Source organism: Leptosomus discolor, chromosome Z, assembly GCF_034619465.1.
Source record: "Leptosomus discolor isolate bLepDis1 chromosome Z, bLepDis1.hap2, whole genome shotgun sequence".
NCBI lineage: Eukaryota > Metazoa > Chordata > Aves > Leptosomiformes > Leptosomidae > Leptosomus > Leptosomus discolor.
Window position 1 is genome coordinate 36,522,631 of NC_141419.1, and position 23,470 is coordinate 36,546,100.

At 38.4% G+C, this 23,470-nt stretch overlaps 1 protein-coding gene across 3 annotated transcripts in view; it reads right to left on the bottom strand.

Annotated features, from left to right (window-relative positions):
* PRUNE2 (prune homolog 2 with BCH domain) overlaps positions 1-23,470 on the bottom strand; it is a 118,563-nt gene that overhangs the window by 15,930 nt on the left and 79,163 nt on the right. For 2 of the 3 annotated variants that reach the window (XM_086479211.1, XM_086479212.1), the window contains 3 exons: positions 9,966-10,045; positions 8,851-9,051; positions 3,467-3,643 (listed from right to left, as the gene is read on the bottom strand). In XM_086479211.1, coding sequence (XP_086335337.1) covers positions 3,467-3,643; positions 8,851-9,051; positions 9,966-10,045 — 458 coding nt within the window. Of the gene's footprint in view, positions 1-3,466; positions 3,644-8,850; positions 9,052-9,965; positions 10,046-23,470 lie in introns of those variants that run through there. The other variant, XM_009948077.2, reaches the window with a different exon arrangement.

Below are 23,470 nucleotides of genomic sequence, written 5' to 3' on the forward strand. Positions count from 1 at the left end.
TGAATTTGATTTGATAGATTTGGCTAAATATAATGCATTGGATAAGATGATAATACATGTTGTTGATGGTAACACCAACATTGAGTTGAGAATGCTAGCCAGCCTAGACCTCATCCACTGAAGAATCATTTGGACACTGCAGGAGGCTTTCTGTCCTTAGCCTTAACTCCATCCTTGCATGATTTTGGCATCTTTTGTCTTCCTAATAGCTTTTTTTCTGGCTCTCAGAGGCAAAAGGCCAGCTAATCTATGGCTGGGCTTTCAGAGCTAGAGAAGTCACTGTACAGCAGCAGCCCTGCATATGTCTTCTCCAGTCTCACAGTGCAGTGTTGCTCTGTCCCGTTGGAGGACATGGACAAGCAGAAGAGCTCAGGATTAGGGTTTCAGTTCAAGCCAAAGGGCACTGTGGCTAGAACCACTTTAAACCACGTGACACGGCATGTTGTGTCATAGCTCCAGTTCATGTTAGGACCCAGTAAACATGAACATCATATCTATAGACACAGATATGGGTGACTGGCTTTGGTGTCCCAGAGAAGATGTCAAGGTCAAATTCAGAGTAGCACTGCATTCTCTAGCAAGGATGTACACAGGGAGGTGGAAGAAATCCAGCCCTGTTTTCAGCACCTTCAACTTTTAAGAGTTTGACACGAAGGAATATACCAGTCTTCTCTGTTTCTTTTGAGAAAAGAAGAACACCTCCCACACTCATCACTTAATACTACACTCTGTAATGCTGCCATCTTTTCAAGAGACCTACATACTTTCAAAGAGACAGTAGTCATTTCACCTAACCCATCCTAGCTTACCCCGCAGCTAAATCGTTACAGAATAAAGCAGTATTTTTTTCCCCCTCAGGTGTACAAATAGGGAAGAGATTTCCTACCTTCCATAAATTTAAAAATCTTTAAAAGACTTCCAGGACAACTTATATCATGCTGCCATAAAGCAATCTGTCCAGCTGGCTCAGGAATTTGGCAGTGAGAGCACATTGTGGTAGATGTGTCCACTAAATTACACAGCACAGTTCACATGTAAGCAAAATTATGTGCAGATGCCACCCACAGCACACACAAGAAAAACCCACGGATAAATCTAAGCCACTTTTTCTCACATGTGCATGTAGACAAGGAATGTTCACCCAAGGGAGTTAATTCATCACAAGAAGCCAGTAAAAACCATTTGCCCAAATTCTCAGTCAGCCTATCCAAAGAGATAGGTCTCTCAGAAATTTCTCCACAAACATAAGCGGAAGGCATTCTCATACCTAGACTGCCAAGTCTACTCTCCCCTTTCCTATTTTGTGGCTACCATCTAGACTCTACATTTGGTGTTATCTGTCATTTGGCAGGGAGGAGTGTACAGTAGATCACTGAATTATCAAGAGATGCTTGACTTGACTCCCCATTAACTAATTTTAGCCAGAATCTGTTCTTAATCTTGAAGTTAAAGGAAAGATTCCTGGCCCTTTAAAGCACTCCAAAGATATTGAATTTCTGCCAAAAGGCATACAGAATAGGCCTAGCTGCCATAATGTAGAAACTGTTCAAGCTGTCCAAAATTTTCCCATGACCTGTGCATCAAAATGATTTTGTTTCAACATCTTCAGTCTGCCACTTCATAAACTCAGAATTTAATCCAGTCTTTAACTCACTTTGATATGGCCAGATTTCCGGCAAAATTTACAATTTAGCCAGTGCTGTGCTGAAACATATCGTTACATCTCACCCCGATTCTTTTACAATAGCTAAGTTACTGACCAGCACCCATTCAAAACTAAACGAAATGTAATGTTCTTTATCTTAGAGTGATCTAACAAAACAAGATGTCAGACACGTAAAATCTAAATCCTGATTATTTCACACTGAGAGCCGATCTGAATGACCTAGACTCACATTGGTAACTGTGCATTATTATGTACTTCACAGTTGCCACCAGAGACGACTGCCACGGGAACTAGCCCTTGTTCAAGTCAAGCAGTGCTCAATTATGAGCTATTCCGCCACTCACTAAAATAGATTAGTATTTATTTTTCATAAAAGCTGGTATAAATGTATACATCAGCATCTAGTAGGAACTGTATGTGACAGTTTCCACCACAAATGTACCTAGACTAGTTTACAGCATACAAAAACCCGTACAAATAAACACCATTAGCAAGGCCTCAAAATATTTTGTTTGTTTCCTAAATTATGCCATCTGTGTCTGTTTGCTGAACAGTGTCTGAGGTGTCATCACATTCATAAATCTTTGATGGCATTGTTAGAGTGGGAAAACGCTTGGAGGTTTAAACAGCTTTGCTAATTCTGACAAAACCTTCTGCATGCTGGCCACTGTGAACATCTATAGGCTAGCATTTAGCTGCTTTTAATGTGAATGCAAATTTGATGACCACATCCTCAGGTAACATAAGTAACCATAGTTTATTTATGTCACTTTTACAAGGTCGAGATTCAACACTGAAAATATACTGGAAACAACAGTTTACCTTTAAATGATGTTAAGGATCAGCAACACTGTGACAGAAGCATCCTCATATAAACTCACAAATCTTACCTCTGAGATGCTACTTGCTTAGCTACCTCCCTCAGTTTTTGCAGGAACAGAACAACTCATCCTTACTTAATACCTTACTTAACAGCATCCCCTAAACACACAGAATGCAAAGATACGAGACACGAAGGAAAAGGCACTTAGAAAGCTTTGTTTCATTTTCTTCCTTCAATATCTACAGTAATATTTATCCATTTGAAGTAATTCATATGGAAGTATGCTAGTAATACCAGAACTACAAATTATCTGAGGAAGTTAGGGAGCAGATGAGCAAAGGAGACAATATAGCAAGCATATGAGGTCATTTTCCTATTTTACACATTTTCTTTGAGATGCTATTTGATAATCATTAACAAACTATGTGAAAAAAACATAAAACAGTTACCAGTGAAATGCTATCTGCTGACAACTATAAATGGCAGATAAACAACATAAGGAGCTTAGTCAGATGAATGGAAGCCCCAGGGAAACCTGTTGGGTTTTTTTTTCTTTTGCCACTCTACTTGTTTAGATCTGTGCACCTACATACATCACTCAGCAAATCACAGAGCACTATACTTCCTCATGCAAAAGTTTCTGCCAAAATCCACAGAATAAAGGTTTCAAATTTTTTTTTTCTGTAGGACAAAAGTTTTTTTCCTTACTCTAAGAAAGTTTTAGCCTACAATGACCAGGTTATTACTGACACATCTATGACAGTTTATTTGTTGCTCCTGAAATTGCTTTGTACTTAAAACACTTATTAGTCACTGTCACACTGAATTGAAAGCCAGGTTGATTTCAGACATGGCTGAAAAATAAACTCGCTCTCCCCTTGCCAGTATGACAACTGAACTAAAACAGAAATAAATCATGCTCAATAAAGCACGAATTTTTAAAATAAATATAAAAAATGCATTCAGGGTTTTCCTACCTCCATGTGAAATGACCTTTTTGTAAGGTTCAATGACTTTCATATCAATTCTTTGTTCCTGTTCGCCAATAACGACTGTTCTCCACAACCTGTTGTCCTCTCGCTCCTCTTCAGCAGTGTACTCTGGAATTGATTCAGACTCCTCCTGGGAAGCATCCTTAACAGCAGTCTGCTCTTCTGAAAAGTAAAATTGTACATATTACATCATCCTGGAAAAGCTCTAAATATTTCCTCTGTTACATACGCTTGAAACAGATGACTGAAATCACCAGGAATTTTATAGCACTATCCCAGATCTGCACTGGTATAAATAAAAGCAGAATCTGATCATCTAGCAATTGGCAAATGAGATGTTTCCATTTTTTTAAACTTTTCATCATTATGAACACGAAAAGAACAGCAGCAATTATCACTATGCAGAATACCACCAAGGGATTTTTGCATTTTTAGCAGCTGCTCACTAGGGGTACTGCACTGTAGCTCTTTAAAAATCTTTGTGTTGCAACTATGAGAATGATACCAAAAAGCAAAACAGGGAACTAAAAGTGAACACTGTGATCCTTCTTGTCTAGAGTGGAATTACCACAGAGCTACAGCTTCTCAACTTTTTCACAGTTGCTCCCATCTCTTCACATTGGGCACCAGCAAATATGAAGAATGCCCATCTTCCTCTGCTTCAGTCAAGACATAAAGCTGCCTCCTCATAAAGGCACAGCATTTGCCTCCCCCAGGGCCTTTCAGTTGAGGTTAAATGTTCCCTCCCAGGTGTGAAGTACAGAGCAGCCAGTGTGTCTGGCCTGTTCATACTAGCACCGGTAAGAGAAAGGGGACATTTAGTCCACAGCCACAATGATCACAAGAAATAAACTGCATGGCTGGAGACTAGTAAGTTTCACATTGCAGCCTCTTTGCTGGATACTCTTAGTTTCAGAAAAGCTGTGAAGTAATTAACAAAATCTGCATTTCCATCGCACGTTCACGAGATGGCTCATAACAACAAATTTAACTGGATGCCAGTTTTTCAAACTTTATGGCTGGTTACAGAGAAAGTGACACAAAAAGTGATTCTGTCCATAGCTGGGATAATTTAATTTCCTTCTTTAGTTATTGTTACAACACACAGGTTTTTCTGTGGGGAAAAAATCATCCCTCTTTTGTACTATTATTCTTGCTGAAGCACCTTTGCATATTATTAATTTATCTTTATAGTAAAGACTCTATACATTTTATGCATTACACATCTGATGTACACAAATAAAGTCAACAGTTCTTTTAAAATATTGTTCTGGCTCTGCAGTCATAAGTAAGAGCAGAATCTGATCATGTAAGTCAGTAAGTGAGGTAACAGTAAAAGATATAGTGAGATCTATGACAGTTATGAGTAAACTAAAAGAAGTGGTTTTAATTGACAAGAAGAAGTAAAGAACACAATGTTTCACAGAAGTCCTCAAACATTTCTGTGTATTGGTTTATCTTCAGATATATCTTTGATCAGTGCTGCATCTTGAGCTACTCACACAAATGGAAGTATATGATCCTTAAAACACATCAGTTTATCACAAGAATTAAATCAATGATCTTTATGAAATCAGGAATTAGATAGTATACTGTGTATATACCAGATATATCTACACACATAGAGCCTACGGCACATACACTTACACGTACTGACTATTAATCTGTAAAACTGATTTCTGCATTGAAACCTACCAATAATTCCACCAAATTTGTTAGGAATATCAAGTTCCTCAAAACACAAAAAAAGGCTTTGAACTTTCTAAAAAACATATACTAGGCTGAGCACACATTCGTTGTCACAGTAAGACTAATGAAGTCTGAATTTCTACTCTGCCTGTTTTGTATTTTCTATCCCTAATACAAAGAATTATTAGGGAATAATACTGGCAGAAGGTTCCCCTCTCTAAGGTAGATTCTCCCATGTGCAACAAAAGCTGAGTTTATGACCAATTGTTTTCTTTACCCAATTCCTGCCTGCTGGAATCTTGCAAGAAAGCAGCAATATTTCACCTCCTACCTCACTGCCTAACCAGCCAGTGAGTCAAAAACATTTTCAAGTAAAATTGTATCAATGGTGGAAACAGGGATGGAAGATCAAGAAATACATAAACATGCATATATAATGTGACCACATAAGCCTTTTTTCCTCAGGAGTGCAAATCAAAGGAGCTTGAGGAGACCTGAGGTTGGGAAGAAGAGCAGACTGCAAAAGGTGATTTTTTTTTCAAGTATACAATTTTTAATTGGCTTAACAGTTGCTGCTCAGTAGATCATATACTGTGGAACGGAAGTATGCATTCATGCCTTCTCAGGGTACAATGCTCATGATTAGTAATACAGTTAGCATTCAGTTTTGAAACATCACAGATTCTGTGACACTGGGAACAAGCTTGCAAAATGCATGAGCCCACACCCTCCAAACCTAAGTATCTTAATGCAATTTTTAATGATGTTAATTTTGTAAAGGTACTATGAGAAACAATATGAAAACTACATGCATGCAGTAAAGCTATGCAAACTTTAACAGGCCATCACAGGGTGGTCCATTCGTTTAAGGATATAAGGTCCCCATGGGAGGCTATTGTGCAACTTGACTGCTTTCAGAGTAGATAGACAGGATGGTCAGAACAGCCTAGGAAAACTGTCTAGTCAGCTGGTTCCTCAGAAGGTAGAAAGAGGGACAGAACTGGCAGAATATCTTTAGTGAAAAGAGGCTGGGCTAGGTAACTGGCAGACCAATGCTGAAAATATATTAAGGGTTTGATAATTTTCTTTTTTGTTGGTGAAACTGCAAATGATGAATGACTATGAAAAGAGATACTAACAAACAGTGCTGGAAGTGGCCAAATGAATTATTTTTGGATAGAAATGGTACTAGATGACCTCACCCGACAGAGTGGCTATGCTTTACTGCCTGGAGTGTTCATTTTGCAGAGAAAGATGCACTAGTGTGAAATTCAGAAAGGAAACAAACACCTGCAGACAGAATAATAAACACTCTTTTCCAAATAACCCTGAACTGTGGGGAGGCCTTCACCTATATGCACATATGGTTTTCAGTAATACAATTTTCATGTCATCTAATGTAATAATCATAGAGAGCTCATGTCAGAAACAAACACATGTTCTGAAAAAGAATAAATGTAAGATATTAGTGACATAAAAAACCCCATGAAACTGATGATTGACAAATCCCTAAACAGGTCAGGTGCTGGTTCCTGCTCTCATCTATTTTCTGGCACACTGCAGTTGTGATGATTCTTCTTTATCGTTCTTTTAAACAAATGTGTTTCAGTATTTGCATTCATAATTCATTGTATTACAGAGCCATCAGTTTTCCAGTGATGAGGTGAAATTTTGAATCATGACAACAGTCTTGTTTGTCTCAGTTGCCTTTTACAGTTCAAATGGACTTTCAGCAGTCCAAGCGTGATGAGCTAAAATCACTGTTCTCTACGGTCTCAACAGCTACGTCTTCTCAGTATTTCCTTCCTTGGGTTTCACACAACAGTCTAGAAACACTAATCTGTGGGAGATTATGAGTGCTGTAACAGCTGGGCACGTACTGGTTAATAGTAGAGTGATGGAAGTACAAAGATAACAAAGGCTATTTATCATGCAAATAAACCATTCTGCACTGGTTCTTATGATTATCCTCCTAGCTATTGGGCTCATGTAATACATAGCCTACTTATTTTATTGCCAGTTTATTTTGATAAAATGTGATTGCTTTTTTCCTTTTCTACTCTCTGTTCCTGGCTCAAAGTGGAGGACATTTTGCCAACTAAGTATGTCTAATATCAAACTGCACAACAGTAAAAATGTCACCAGAAACCACGCACCTTGAGTTCTGCTTCACTTAGGAGTTTGGGGAAACCAGTCCCACTTCAGCAATTCAGTGAATCATAACATTTAGAAAGCCGTAAAAGACGCTGGGCAGAAATGCTTGCTTTAAATACAATTGCCACAAAAATAACAGGAGTTTAAATTATTTAACTTGAGGGCTTAAAGGCAAAACCTGTCTCTGCAGAGTGAGATTTTTGCTTTCATACAGTGGTCACACCAGCCTAAAATGGCAAGCACACGCTGCTCTGGTGTGAGCGTGCATGTGTGCACACGCATGTGTTTACATGTGGTAGTTTTAACCTTTGCTACAAAATATTCTAACCATCAAGCAACTTATCACCATTCTCTGCATCCACCCATAAGGCAATCAGCCTTCTAATGAGAAGTGACATTAAAGACACTCATGCGTGATTGCGTACACAATTCCTCTTTGGCAATATCACTTAAACTGATGCAACTGTTCTTGTATGCTCAAAACAGCATACAATTTTTAAATTATAGTGACATCACCAGCAACAGAGAATTTAAATGCAAGGGAAAATTCAGTTTAAATTGAAACATTTTTAAAGTTTCTGTTGTAGATTGTAAAATGGTAACACTCATTTTCCCCTCAAATAGCTTAAGATCTTTATGTATTTACATTAGTGAATAGAGTTGTTATACGGTTCTTAAGCTACTAGCAAGGAGTGAGCATTAACACCCTATTTTGTACATCATGAGGGTAAGTAAAGTGAGTAAGACAGTGTAAAACACTTTTACACCACATGAGAGAAAATCATTAATACACGAAGGAAGACTGAATTATCCACTGCACACTCCAGGGTTTATCTATACTGTACAACTAGGCCTGCTGAGAAAGCACATTTAAATTGGTGGAATGAAGTATTCTGTTGTTCCATCACCTGAGCTAGCTTTATCATGCCATGAACACACCTTCCACATCTCAGCTTTCCAACCATACATGGGAATAAAAAAAAGACCTTTCTCACTAACTTTCTTTCTAACAAAAGACCTCTCTCACCACCTGTGTTTACTTCACTTATACACTGCAAGCTCTTTGGTGCAGCTTATGTCAGCCAACATATTTTGCACAGGGTTATACCCCTAAGTATTACTGATGTAACTGTAACCTAGAGCTGGCCAGAGCTGCAAAAAAAGTGCTATAAAAAGAAGCTATAGCGTTTTCTGCAATAGAGCGCAACTGCTTTCTCCTTGAACACGTCTTTTCAAAGTCCTATGGTACTCCAAAGACAGGACTTTGAATTTGATTCTGTCTAGGTCTTCTTACTTTATTTGACCAGTTGTGCTATGTCTTTCTGCTCTCTGCATAACTAGAAATGTATCACTTTACACAGGGGAAGAAAGGTTAAAAAAGAAGAGACAGCAAAAATATCTGTACACCCATTATTAACTCTCAAATGTTTTAACCATATTCACAGCCTGACAGACATGAGACTGATCATGTAAGCAATAAAGAAAGAAATAAAGATGAACTCTACATTTACAATCTAGAACATTACCTCGTCCAGTGTATTCAAAAGAGTCTGCTTCATCAGGAGTGTCAAGGTCATCTACATTGATGTCGATTTCATCTGGTGTATCCAAATTATCATCAGAAAGTACAGACCCTTCACTCTGGTCCAAAGAGAGATTGATATTTGGAGCAGTGAGCTTTATCCTTCTGGGATGGGAACCATTAAGATCAAGAGAATTGGGTGGTTCTGAAAAAAGAGGAAGAAAAAAAGAACTTTATCTCCTCCACATACAATTCATCTCCCACATACCTAAGAATCACCTTCAAACACACTGGGAGATAGCAATTTTAGTAAAACCAACCATTTAAGACCACCTAACATAAAATACAAATATCAACATTAATGTTTAAAGAAATAAAACAAGCATCTACAGGAATGGCAGATGCAGCTGGGAGCTCCTAAATTATGCAAAATCCAGATTCACTTTTTTGTAATCATCAGATGAAAATCAACCCCTGGACATGCTCTGACCCACAATGTTAAAGAATTTAAAGAGCAATATACAAATCATTTCAGTTATGAACCAAGGCATCACTGAATCTTGGAAAAACTAATATGAGTGAAAATCCCTCCAAATATTTGTTTTCTTATGCACTGCATGCTATTGGAATGGTGCTAATTTGCAAGTAGCTATGCCTTTAGTTTTAACTATACAATATCTTACACAACACAGTAACAGAAATAAAAATAACTCTAAGTTTTAGTCAGTCTTAAATACAAGTAGTCTTCAACAAGACAAAAGTTAGGTATGCCTTTGCCCCTTGCCACTGCATTGTGTGGCACATTTCAAACTGTTCTGTCTGAAATATTCTCATGTGGACTTTGCTCACTCAGTAGTCAAATAAAAGATAAATAATAGAGACCACTTACACTTCACAAAGACTAAATGAGTGATGCCAACATCGCACAGGAGAAAATGGCAAACTACAATTATCATTTCTCAAGTGAAGAAGAAAATTGACTAAATAAAGTAAGCTTAACACTTTTTCTTTATAACACTGAACTCATTCTTCACCAGCACAGAAACATCCTTCTCACTGCATAATTTAATGCAAAGGATATAATACATAATTAAGAAAATGAGTAAGAGCTTCTCTCACCGGGTCTCATCTCTGCAGAACTGGGGCTTAGTACACCCTCAGCAAAGGGGATGTCCATTCCCACATCCTCTTGTACCAACCTGAGAGGTAAAATACAAAGCAACACCTTCAACAGATGCACAGGCTGACCTCATTATCAATACAGCTCATGTGATCTCACACAGAACCAAATTTCTCCTCAATATAGCCAGTTGAGAAGTCTGATCACAAATTGATGTGAGAAATGAACACAGCTGTTTTAATTCTGCTATGCTGTTCATACCCCTTATTTATGCACATTTGTAGAGCCTTTGGAGACTATAGGTCACACACAACCACTGTTATTTGGATCAAAACATAGCACTGAATAATAACAGGCTGGCAAACAGCAATGTTTATCATTTTATACAAATTAAGTTGGTCTTTTGTCATCTGCCAAACCAGACACATCATTGCAGGGAGCTTCAGCTACTCTTTGCAAACTGCATGCCACAGTTGAGTTTCATAACAGTATTTTCACTGTTGTATGTATAGAAAAAATGAGATGAGTGGGGTTTTTCATTCTTTTGATATCATTTGTACTTTACACAGAAACTCTGACCCAAATCAGTCATTTCGTAATACTGAAACAGTTGATGTCCTGCATTGAAAGAGTACAGAAAGAACTAAAGTGAGAATCAAAACTACATCATAGATTTTCAAAGACCAAAGTATTGCAAAATATCCCACCTAGACTCTGTTTTTAGGAAGATACTAAGAAATTACATTTAACATACCTACTTAAGACCAGTAAAAGGCATTAAGTAGTGAAAATAATAAAGGTGCTTGGATTTTTAAAGCAAATGGACTTGAACTGTTTTCATATCTGTTTTCCAGTCAAGTATTTTACAAAATGATTGCTGGGAGGATAGTTCAACTGCAGATAGGAAATAACATTTTACATTTTCAGAACACTTCACAACAGCAGCTTCCAAACTATTTGCACTAAAAATGTACGACTCCAAAAACCTGCAGTTATTTTTTTTATATACTCCTGTTCCAAACTTTGTATTTTTTAAAAAATAACTTTTTCACAAAAGCTGAAGAACAGACAATTTTACACCTTGATTAAAAGAGCTGTGATGAGACCCAAGAAGGTACTTTTCCCTGCCACAGCATCAGCTAGCTCTGTTCTGAATGATTCAGCTGAATGGATCTGAATAGGCTTGGCTTGTTGCTCCTGCACTTTCTTCCTCGCTTTCCCCATGAGAACTGTACTCATTATTTTAGTATAGTTTCTCTGATTTCTTGTTAATTTCATATAGATTATATATGAATGCGTACATGCAGGCCTGTCTATAAGTGAGCCGAAGACTTCGCTGTGCTTAAAGTTGCAAAAAATCTTTAACTCAAGCCCCATATCATCAAATTCTCAACACAGACAGGCACACCAGTGAACTCCCACTTTCCCTGTGAGGCCATAGAGAATACAGAGAATATAAAGCTAGGGTCAAACATGTTTGCGCTGATCAATTCATGACCAGGCCTTGTCTCTCAATAAAAACAGACACATACTACTCTTGCTAATTTTACTAGATTTATCCCCACACACTGTAGAGTACCTCTTTCACAAATACAGAGATTAACTGTTGAATGATTTCTACAAAACATGCCAATTCTGGAATATGTTTAATTACTGTCAAATAAGGCTTGAAATACTCTTTCTCTTTGAATACAATAGAACAGCAAAGAAATTTGATCAAAGTATCCTGCTCATGAATAAAATGAATGGCACAAATTTGCTGTAATGTACCATTTCCTTTTTTTGTGCTCTGTAGCATTATCTGTGTTCAGAAGCTGTACGGAAAACCGATACACAGAATACCACCACAATTTACTTAGAAAATGTAAATAAGCCGTTAAGAGTCTTTGGCTTTTTTTTGGTGCTTGTTCAATTCCTAGTAAAATATTTGTAATGAGTCTAATTTATTCATCTGAACTTAAAAGAGACAAATTTGAATTCTAATGAAGTGCCGTAAGTAACAGCCGGATAAGGTAAGAAACCATTGTGGTGGAAACAGTGTGGGGAGAGGATGAATACTTGTAAATAATTTTAAATTCAGTTTAAGATTTTATTTGGGGCTTTATTAAACTTTCCAAATACAAAACTACGAAAAGTTCTCAGATTAAAGCAGCTCAGTACTAGTCAGATGATGACTCAGACCACGGTTTTGATACTAACATATAAACCATTCATTTATAAAATTTCTTATAACCTTATCACGCCCAATGACAATTCCATACTGAACAAGCTTCAGAAATCACTGCAGGAAATTACTTGAAAGGAAATGCTTTTCTTTCAAGTTGTGTGAAGAGTAAGATACAGGAGGACAGTGAATTTTCAGGCTTTCTGCATTAAAAAAAGAGAGTATTCTCTGCAGTAAGCCTGTAAAAACATTTGAGGAGAATGAAGATCACCTTCTCCCCTGTATAAGTTTATGTATATACAAAAAAAGTAAATTCTTTACCAATACTTCTCAAAAAGTGGTACAGAAACACACTATAAAAATACAGCCTCCAGTATAAAACTTGCAGTTACAGCAGCAGTATCTAGAACATAAAATCCAAGACGAGCTACTGCATGAAGTTGTAAGAAAGTGAGATATGGTCCAGCCAAGCATGATAAGAGTATGACTGAGTTTTATATACTCTACTCCTACAGAAACAATTACAATTAGAGAGCTGGGCAGAGAGGAACCTACTGAGGTTCAACAAGGGCAAGTGCAGGGTCCTGCACCTGGGGAGGAATAACCCCATGCACCAGTACAGGTTGGAGGCTGACCTGCTGGAGAGCAGCTCTGCAGAGAAGGACCTGGGAGTGCTGGCAAACAGCAAGGTAGCCATGAACCAGCAATGTGTCCTTGTAGCCAAGAAGGCCAATGGTGTCCTGGGGTGCATCAAGAAGAGTGTGGCCAGCAGGTCGAGGGAGGATCTCCTCCCCCTCTACTCTGCCCTGATGAGGCCACATCTGGAGTGCTGTGTCCAGTTCTGGGTTTTCCAGTTCAAGAGGGACAGGGAACTACTGGAAAGAGTCCAGCAGAGGGCTACGAAGACCATTAGGGGACTGAAGCATCTGTTTGAGGAAAGGCTGAGATACCTGGGTCTGTTTAGCCTGGAGAAGACTCAGAGGGGATCTTATCAACACTTATAAGTATCTAAAGGATGGGTGTCAAGCGGATGGGGCAAGGCTCTTTTCAGTGGTGCCCAGTGACAGGACAAGGGGCAACAGGCACAAACTGGAGCACAGAAAGTTCCACCTCAACATGAGGAAAAACTTTACTCTGAGGTAGACAGAGCACTGGAACAGGCTGCCCAGGAAAGTTGGAAGTCTCCTTCTCTGCAGATACTCAAAACTCGCCTGGACATGATTCTGTGCAAGCTGCTGTAGGTGAACCTGCTTTAGCAGTTGGACTAGATGACCTGCAGAGGTCCCTTCCAACCTCTACCATTCTGTGATTCTGTAATTATCATCTGAAAAAAGCAATTTCCCACAAGTAATTAATTCAGAATTTTGAGACTTGCCTAAAATTTCTGCAATGCCTGGGGCACAATTATCCTAAGTCATGACATTCCTAGGATTGCCTCAAGGCTGCTTTTCTTCCTGTGGAGTCTTCCGTTTTTCGAAAAAGTGCGTATATACTTGGAGTTGGCATTGGTGCTTTCTCTAGAATCTCTTCCACTTTCATGACATATATTTCAAACATTTTTCTGCTTTCAGTGGGACCACTACAGCCGAGTTAAACGAGAATTTTATATTACAGTTGTGTTTACAAGAATGGTATGTTTCTGGGGGATTAAAAGATAAATGTGTTTCACATCCTTTTGTTTGAATTTCTACTGAAATATGGCTACTGACACAGGCAATCCTCGCTTAGGGATTACAAGTAAACAGCACCAGAATTTGGCTGAGAATCTCTAACTTTATTTTGATGGCACAGTGTTTTTAATGTCAATAATCCATATCATTCATATTGGGATATTTGATTTGGGAAGCAAGAGTGTGCAGTCCTGAAAGATCTGGGACAAGGCAGGCAGTTAAGAATTAGATCAAACCCAGTTATCAAAAGCATTGCTGACACAAGGTTATCCATTGTATTTCAATCACATAAAAGACAGTACCACCTTTCATAAATTTTTTAGCTGAGATTAGATTTCCTTTTTTTTTCTTAGATTGTGTCAAATTCTCATTTACTATCAAATATACAGTCAACAGGCTTTTCAGAGAACAGAGAGTCTGACTTGAGTTAAATCATATTTTTCCAGATCCCTTGTGCTTTACCCAGATTAAAGATTCCTTGCCAGACATACATACCCTATGTTTAGTGAAAGTTTCTTGGTTTTAAAAGCCATAGTTAATACTTGTTCAGTCATAAATTAATAGGCAATACAGGCATCTTTCAAATATGGTGGTTTTAGAAACCTGCTCACAGAATGTGGCTTCTGTGACTTTGTACCTCAACATATGGCTCCTGACTCCCCATTAGTGTGAGAATGAGCAGGATATGGATGAAATTTGTTTTCTACAGACATAGCTCCCCATTTTCTGATAGATTTTGAGGGCATGCTGCTACACTGAGCAGCTCAACACTTTTGAGTAATTTCCAGCTGTGCACAAGCTCTCAACAGATCTCAGCAGGAACTCTAGTAATGGAATACAGACTCTAGAAACTTAAATTAAGCAACTACCTCCTCTTACTTTCCCACAGACTACTTCACATACTTCCAAAAATTCTGGCTTACAAAACTCCTTGCCTTCTGTACAGGTGCAACTGATGCCATGGATGATGTGGCCAAAAAGTATTAGAAAAAGAAAACACTGGGTTTTTTTCCCTTTTAATGAATGCTCCTTATTGAAGAAGTATATTAAGTTACTTTACAAAGCTCCATTCTAATCAGGTATGATTTACTGGATTGATAAAAAAAGGGATCTTTCACTCAGAACAGAGGTCAAAGTGAAATAAGCTTTTTGTGTCATAAATGGCTTCTTTTATGTGGTACACAGACCAGTCATTTAAAGATCAGCTGTACTGGGAATCAAGTTACTGCATATTTGCTTTGATAATTCAGGTCTACATACTTGTTCAGAAGCAGCTAAAACCCTCCTGTTTCTCAAAGGTGGATCAGAGACAGATATCAAATACGTTTGAAAAGAGGAGAGAGAGGCTGAAATCCTTTCCTTGCTCTTTCTTGGTTCAAACATTCTTACAGCTCAATAAATTAATAATGTTTAAATAATTCTTAGTGCCCACTCAAATCAGTATTTCTCAGAATAAAAGTTACCCTTCCTGACTTTTCTAGGTACAGCAGCGCTGTGCTATTTTGGAAAGAGCAGCTCTGAATATTCACAGCAATATGTCATAATCCCTATGGGCTGTGCTGCTTCACCCTTGTGTCATATGTGATATATCACAAAGCAGCACTTTCCCAAGCTGCTTTGCAGCTATTACATATCAAGAAGTTAATTTCTTTCGTCTAAAACAAATAATCTCTCCAATGGGTTGTTCTGAATGAACACCTACAACCTGCAAAAGACAGCAACATTAATCCAATGGTGATCGTCACTTTTCTAAAGCAAATTCCTGCACTCAACCCACCACAACTTGCTCACCAGCCGGATTTTAAATTGTATTCATTTTCCAGGCTTCTGTACTCACCAATGCAGAAGCTCAATCTGGAGCAACTGCCAAACTCTTTTCCTAGATAAGTAAATCATGTTTCTTCTATGCTGTTCACTCTATACACAGAAATACTTTTATACTTAAATTTTCACAAGATGTTGAAGGTTTTTAAGAAGTTTCAAAGCATGATTAGTAAAAGGAAAGACATGGATTAAATCACGTCAGCTCATATTAATACACGCTTGTTTTGGAAACTAAATGGGAGAAGGGGAGACGAAGTATAATGAAAAGGTTATTCAGAGTCTAGACATCTGGCTTTTTTCATATTCTCAATCCACACATTACACAGGTACATTCTGGTCTTGGATGAAATAAAAGTCCTGCTTATAGCCCAGTGTCTCACTGGTGGAAAAACTGAGCTGTTTTGAGGAAGAATGTGTGAACTGTGAAATTTTAGGCACAAAAAACAAGGTAAGAGAACTTAAGCTCCTCCTTGAGTCACTTTTGCAGAACACAGGCAGCAGGAAGTACTCTTCCTTTGAATCCCTCCCACTCTCTCCCTGTAAGACTGCCATTACGCAAGAGACCAGGAAAGGAGAAATAAGAATTGTGGGACTGGACGTGACACTACAGTATTTTCCTTGGAAGGTATGAAAAAGTCCTTGGCATTTATCCAGTGATGCCTGTCCACTGACTCTCAGCACAGCTCCATCTGAAAGTGCCCTTATGATTAAGCAAGGGTTAATTGTTTTGCCAAGGCCAGAGTACACAGTAACTTTTGTAAGCCCACCTCTGGCCTTTCCGCTGCCAGAAGCAACCTATTGATGGCTCTCACAGAATTTTGGTTGCTCCATCTGGAGAATGTCCAGCCTCTTTCAGACAAAATGAGAATGCTGTTCTTCCACACTCAGAAGCAATAAAAAGCCTCAGAAGTGGAGCCTAAAGTAAATCTTTAAGCAACCCACAAATTGGACTTTACATCAAGGAAGAGCTGACACAAAGTGTTTTCTTAATTGTTACATTCCTCTTCACAAACTCTTACAATTCTGTGCTACAGAAATTTATCTAAATTTAAAGCCAAAATATCTCACCAGATAGGTTACTTACAAGGGGTATTTTGCTATCATCTGTCTCTGTACCTATTCCAACATTCACCTCACCTCATATAAAAGAATAGAAAAACCCATTCTGTTATCATGATTAAACACTTGAGAAATCATTCCATTTTTAGAACAGAAACTTATTGGCTGTTTCACATTTATATCCAAACCAAACATTTTTCCCAATCTTTCATATGTTATATATGTGTGCTTCAAGCTTGCGGCTTAATTAGAAGTTTGCAGACCCTTGCTGCAATAGTATGTTTTAAAATAACAGCAAGTATCTACTTTTTCAAATCATTACTCCTTCCTGAAGTGCTCAGAAAAAACAGAATATAGTCATTCTGTTTTTTGTTTTAAAAAGAGGATGGTTCTTCCACTTACAGATGCAACTCCACAAACTATGTATAACTGAGATGTGTTACTTCAGAGATCTTTAATGCCAACAGACTGATAATAAATCCTAATTTAATGTGCATGTGTTTGCACTTTGATGCTTATCATCCATGTAAGACTGGCAGAAATATTCTACAAGCAAAGTCAGAGAACTGTTGGATATACTTCAATATTAACTGTGTCTATAGACAAAAGGAGATGCTATAGGAAATAAAGCATTAGTATACAAAGTTTAAAAATAAAACCTGGCAAAATATGAGCTTTAGTCTGAAGAAAGTTTGATGAAAAAACACAGAAAGAAACAGAGAAAGAAGCCATGAACGTTAGTCAAAAAAACCCAACTGGATTGTGCACTAAGAGAAGAAACGTATTAGCAAATGTATCCACTAATAACAACTCCCAAAATTACTTCCTAAAACTAGTCCCTTGCTACAAAGCTTCCAGACAACAAACAAAAATTTCTACAGTTGCCTGTTCATAGATAAAGGAGACTGCAGTGTGAATTTTTCAGGTTCAGAAGAATTAACGATCCCTAAACTGTAGTGGAGTATGCAACAAATCAAACTGACATACTGTGCAGGACTCAGTCAATATCAGTCAGAGACTATGCTTCAACTACATCCACACATCAAGAAAATGAGCATATTAGAAAGAATTCAATCCAGGATATCTGAGACTAGAAAAAAGCCATTACTTTTACTCACAGTTGTGTAAAATAATCATACTGTATACAGGTGGCTTGTAAAAATGGATTAATTTTGTAACCTCCCAAGAACTGCATTTAGCAACCATATGTTAGTATACTAACTTAACTGTGTTTCTATTCCTATTTATTTGGTAGCTCTTAATCACAAATTAGTTCCAGAAAAATCTATAGACTGAGCACTGGAATTTATGCATAGCATGAGACTTTTACACCCATCTCTGTATGCAAACCAAAAAACCAAACCAAAACAATTATCTGTAGTGCTTCGTTTGAGCCAGAAGCTTTATTAATCAAACATATGTGCAAATGTTAACTAATCATTGTCACACTGCTGCACAGTAGATAAACACAAGCTGATATTCCCATTTTACAGAAAAACATCTCACTTACTTTCTTGACAGCCACAGAACAAACCATTGCTAAAAATTGGTAAAAGTCATAACTTTCTAGTTTTTCAAACTTCACTCTTCAGATTTAAAGCATCGTACTGTTACTTGATGTTTTCCATGTGCTGATTTTTTACTCCATTTTCAGCATCTAAGTTGGATGAAAAAGTTGGGCATGTCTGTAAGAGGTAATATTGTTGCTGCAGAAAAATCCTGTATTCTAGACAGAAGATTTAAATTGTTTGTATTTCAGTATGTTAGTTGAAAACATGTTAAAATTCTTGCTTTGGGCCACTGAATAAATTTTTTAACCGCTCTTTATGAAAATGTTTCCTAGTCTCCGATCAACTTTAGTATCTGACTATCTAGCCATCTTGTTCTTCTTCTCAAATCTATACCATAAGCCTCAATTTTTTCCAGGTGGACACTCATAGTAGTAGGCTCTCCTGTCTGCTCTTATCAGTTTAAGACTCTTAAAAAATAAAAGCTTCTATTCTTAAGCACACACTGCTGCTTTCACTGCTGCCAGGCAGCCACAGGCTGTCTGTCCTGACTCCTTGCCAGCTCCCTCCCTTGTGTCTCAGTGCAAGAGAAGCAGGCAAAGCCAGGGAGGGATGTGGAGAGCCATGGAGGAACAAATCTAAGTAATCAGATGAGTGATAACGGGAATCACTAGCCTATTTCAGCAACCTTATGCATATGTCCATAGACGAGGAAGGCTTATGAAGGAATCCAGGGCTCCAGGTTTCTTCAATTATCTGTGACTTCCGGACACATAAAATAAAAAGGCATCTCAACATAGAATGAGGGAAATTGGATTTAAGTCCCAAACCTAGATGTCTTGTTTAAATGGGGTCCTAGGAATGCAAGCCAGGCTGATGCTGCCTGCAGCAGATCCCAGAGTCCCCAAAAGCCTCTTCCTAGAGGTCTGTCACCAGCAGGCCACAGGATGCTACAGGAAAGACAGTGCAACCCAGTGAACAACTATTTAATACCTTACCTTGTCCTTTCTGCATCCCCAAGCATTACTAACTATGCAACATTCAAACACTGCTTTAGAGACAGGACAGTCATTCCTTGTTGGGGTTTTTCAGAGCTGCTAGTCACCTGAGTGCTGGGCATTTCCAAACATTATTTAACATAGCTTGGAAAACAGCATTACGAGTTAAAGATAAGGAAATATTGACTGTTACAGAAGAGAACAGAGAAATTAACTTCAAGACTGTCCATTAATTGTGATGCCTAATAACCTTTGGGGTTTTTTTCTGAATATGTAGTATTTTATAACATCTATATGCCACTACCGATCCTCATGAATGAAACAGACTGGTATAGTCAGACCCTAGTGGCTTCACTTTGGCATCCAGAAAAAGAATAAATCAGACAGGGGTCAAGAGGAGAAGGACATGCATGACTCGAGCAGCTACTGACTCCTAGTGACCTGCCCCACACCACACAACAACTTCACAGCATGGACAAGGACAGGACACAATTCTTTAGGGCAGTGTTATCTGGCTGTACCCATGAAATAGCGCTGTCTCCAACTATGCCTCTTACGGTGGAGAGTAGAACCTGCGAGGCATTTCCTAATATTATCATTTTAATAATATTCTCTTAACTCAGTATTTGGTGTGCAAAAGCATGTAGGGAATAACAAATTCTAAGGTAGAAATAACATGCCACTTGAGATCTATTGCTCTGCTTTGGTGTTGCATTCACATACCACCATGCGGTTTTGCTCTCAGAGCAGGGATCTCCTCTGATATGCCTAGCTCAATGCTGCTTAATCTTTGCTGAGACAGTGGAAAATTACCGGAATTAACAACACAAAGTCAGGGAGCCTGTGTGATGGGTACTGCTCCATCAGTGTTGGAAGATCACAAGGTCTGGCAAACAGCTATGTAGGTTCAGAGCAGTATTAGCATTTAGAAGGCTTGTTTAAACTTATCTGATCTCTCTGCTCTTAATAAGTGTTGTTAATATTCTACAAATAACATCTAGATGATCCGTTAATCAACAGCTAGTGTTGAATAAACACTACAAACACACTATAACAAGGTAATGCCAGCAGAGAAAGTAGGAGTTAAATCATTCTGATGTAAAAGACCCTTAAGTATAACCTGAAAATACATTTTGTTTGAAAATTGTATTTCTAAAAAGTTATTAAAATGCCAGACCGAATCACAGATCTGGGACCTGACTCCCATCTTCCACTTTCATTGAGCAATTAATTACTCCTTGAGAAAACTCAGTTTTAGTTTTCCTCACTTTAAAATCAGTTTTCTTTCCAGCATGTGCAGTTCACAGTGACCATTTTTCTGCCATACTGTGTGTCAAGACCATTCATCAGAATACCTGCGGCTCCAAATGATGCAATTGGCACATGAACAGCACTTGAAAAAGCAGTATGCACCTCATACCCAGTGTAGCCATCTGCACATTCAGGAAGTATGCTAATGCCTTGAGAGCAGTTAACCAAGTAGAGGTTGCAGGATCAGGAGCAGAAAACCTTTAGGTAGTTTTACATTTTATGCCCTGCTGAGATTCTACAGTGAAGTTGTGAGAGCTCCCCTCCAACTAGTATTACAGCCTACACCTTATCAGGAACATTTGCTTTCAAATGAAGACATACTAAAATCATAGAATCATAGAATCATAAGGTTGCAATAGACCTCTGAGAATATCAAGTCCAACCATTGACCTAATGCCAACACACCACCAAACCATGTCCCAAAGTGCCATATCTACACTTTTTTGAACACCTCCAGGATGGTGACTCCACCACTTCCCTGGGCAGCCTCTTCCAATGTTTGACTCGGACTGCTCTTAACTATTAGTAATAACCACTAGTTCTGCAGCTGAGCTGACTTCTGAACTTAGGTGGCTATTTCCTGTTTTCTACTTGGCTTTTCTGTAATACTGTCAACTTTTTGCATGGATTTGTTTCTCTGTGTGTATGAATGCTGACATGCACAATGATAATGATACTTACTACCATACTGTACTAGCTGGAATCAAATGTTTTAACAAAGCATCTTAAACAGGTGAATTCTGCCTTGCTCACAAGATCAAATGTGCTTAGGGATGACTTTCAGAGCTGCTAATCATAACAACTCATGTAACATCAAGATGTACAGATTCGTAGCACTTTTATTGATCTGTTCATTAAAGTATTAGTATTTCTCTAGCACTCCTTTGATTTCAAGTTCAACCTTTGCACAATTCATAATATGCTGATAGACAGGAAGAGATACATGGCAACATTATTTTTATACTGTATGACTTCTATCTTTTCCTTCCCTCATAATGCTTCTTCTACAGTCCTATTTATGACTTCATTCTTTACCCTTCTCAAATGACCTCTTTTCCTTCAATACCTTAAATCTTGTGTATTTGTTCATTTTCTCTTTTCTTCTCACTTCTGTGTCACTGTATTGCCAAATTTCCATCTTTCCATCTTTTCCATGTTTATGCAACAATGATTTCACAACTTATGATGTTCAGAGTTACCATAATTTACATTCATATCTTACCTACTGCTGCAAACCTACAACAGCTACATTGTCCCTATCTTGGCTATGCTTGAGCTAAAAAGAAGGCTCTAAAAAGATGCTGATGTTAAACTTCAGTCTCTGTTGAAGCTGCAGTTATCAGAGATGTAGTAGCAGGGGAATGTAAGTGACACTGCAAAATGTGGAGCAGGAATTTTAACGAGCAGATTAAAATGGAAATACCGTAATGGGTGTAAATTGGTAACTAAAAAGTTCCCATCCATACTGGGTGATTTGCAACTTGGGAAAAATACAGGAAAAGCCCAACCACGAGCCAGAGGAGAGACCTAATCAAGGCACATAAACTCTACTTGAGCAATAAAACTGTCACCAAACAGGGCAGTCCTGCAGCCTGCTTGCACTGGCAGGTGTTCAGAGCAGGAAAGACTGTAAGACCCTGCAGTAGGCAGGTCTAGAAAGGCATGTGCAAATGGAGATAGGAGACGCAAAAAGCCACCAGTTATCTTCAGAAACCGAACCTCTGTGATGAGTTGCAAGGGCCACAGAAGCAGTAGAAAGACAAAAACCAACCTGAGCGTGGGAGAGAAGATAATGTAAGACATAGCAAAAATGCTACAAAAGTTCCACATTAACATAAGGAAAAACTTTTTCACTGTGAGGGTGACAGAGCACTGGAACAGGCTGCCCAGAGAGGTTGCGGAGTCTCCTTCTCTGGAGACATTCAAAACCCACCTGGATGTGTTCCTATGTGACCTACTCTAGGTGGTCCTGCTCTGGCAGGGGGATTGGACTAGATGATCTTTCGAGGTCCCCTGCAACCCCTAACATTCTGTGATTCTATGTGAAAAGAACCAGAGTGACAGGAAATGCCAGACTGAAGAAGTAACGTTCAGGAATGGGGCTCTTCCTTCCCCCACATGGCACTACTCACATACTGTAGCTTGGGAAATATAACGGAGCTATATGCTCTGCTGTTTTAGATGAGCAGGCAAAGGTGCGTCCTGCTGGGCTGCTGTCCATCAAACAGCTCTTTTCAGTTTGCTGTCAGTGTTTTCTGCTAAGGACAGCAATCTTGTTCTTGTAAGACACAGTCAGCTTTCATATGGTAGCCTGAAATAGGGAAGCCTGATCTGCTGCTATCTGTTTTTCACAGCTGCAATGGGTACAGAGAAGATCGCAATCTACAGGATATGCTAAGAACTAATTAGTAATATCTGAATGAGTTATTTAATAAAATCCTGTAACAGCTAAGCCATTTCCTTCAAAGTCCAAAGGAAAAAGAAGTAGACAGACTAAGACATCTGTCAAGCAACTGTGATGTAACTTCTATCATCCCCTCTGCCTCAGTCTCATTTGTTGTTGCAATAGCACCATATTTTTCTGGATATTTGTATAGGGTCTGATAGGAAGTGTCTCCAGTCCTGAGGACATGACAGTGATAAAAATAGCTTTATCAATACTCACAGGTGGTGACAAAATCATATTCTCACCTATATATTATTTCTTGGTAAGCTTGAGGGCTGCATCTTCTGCCTGAACAAAGACTGTGGCTTAAAGATTGATTTTTTTTCTCTGCTTTTTTCTACAGATATATTACAAGCTGTTAAGTAACATTGCTCTCCTGTTACTGCTGAACACTATGGAGATGTCACAAAACCACAACAGACTGCTTGTAGCAGGGTCTAAGTTTTTGAAGTAGTGAACTTAGGTGAAAGCTAGACTTGTCTCTAACTACATAAATTTTCTATAATACTGTCCAGATTTATGTA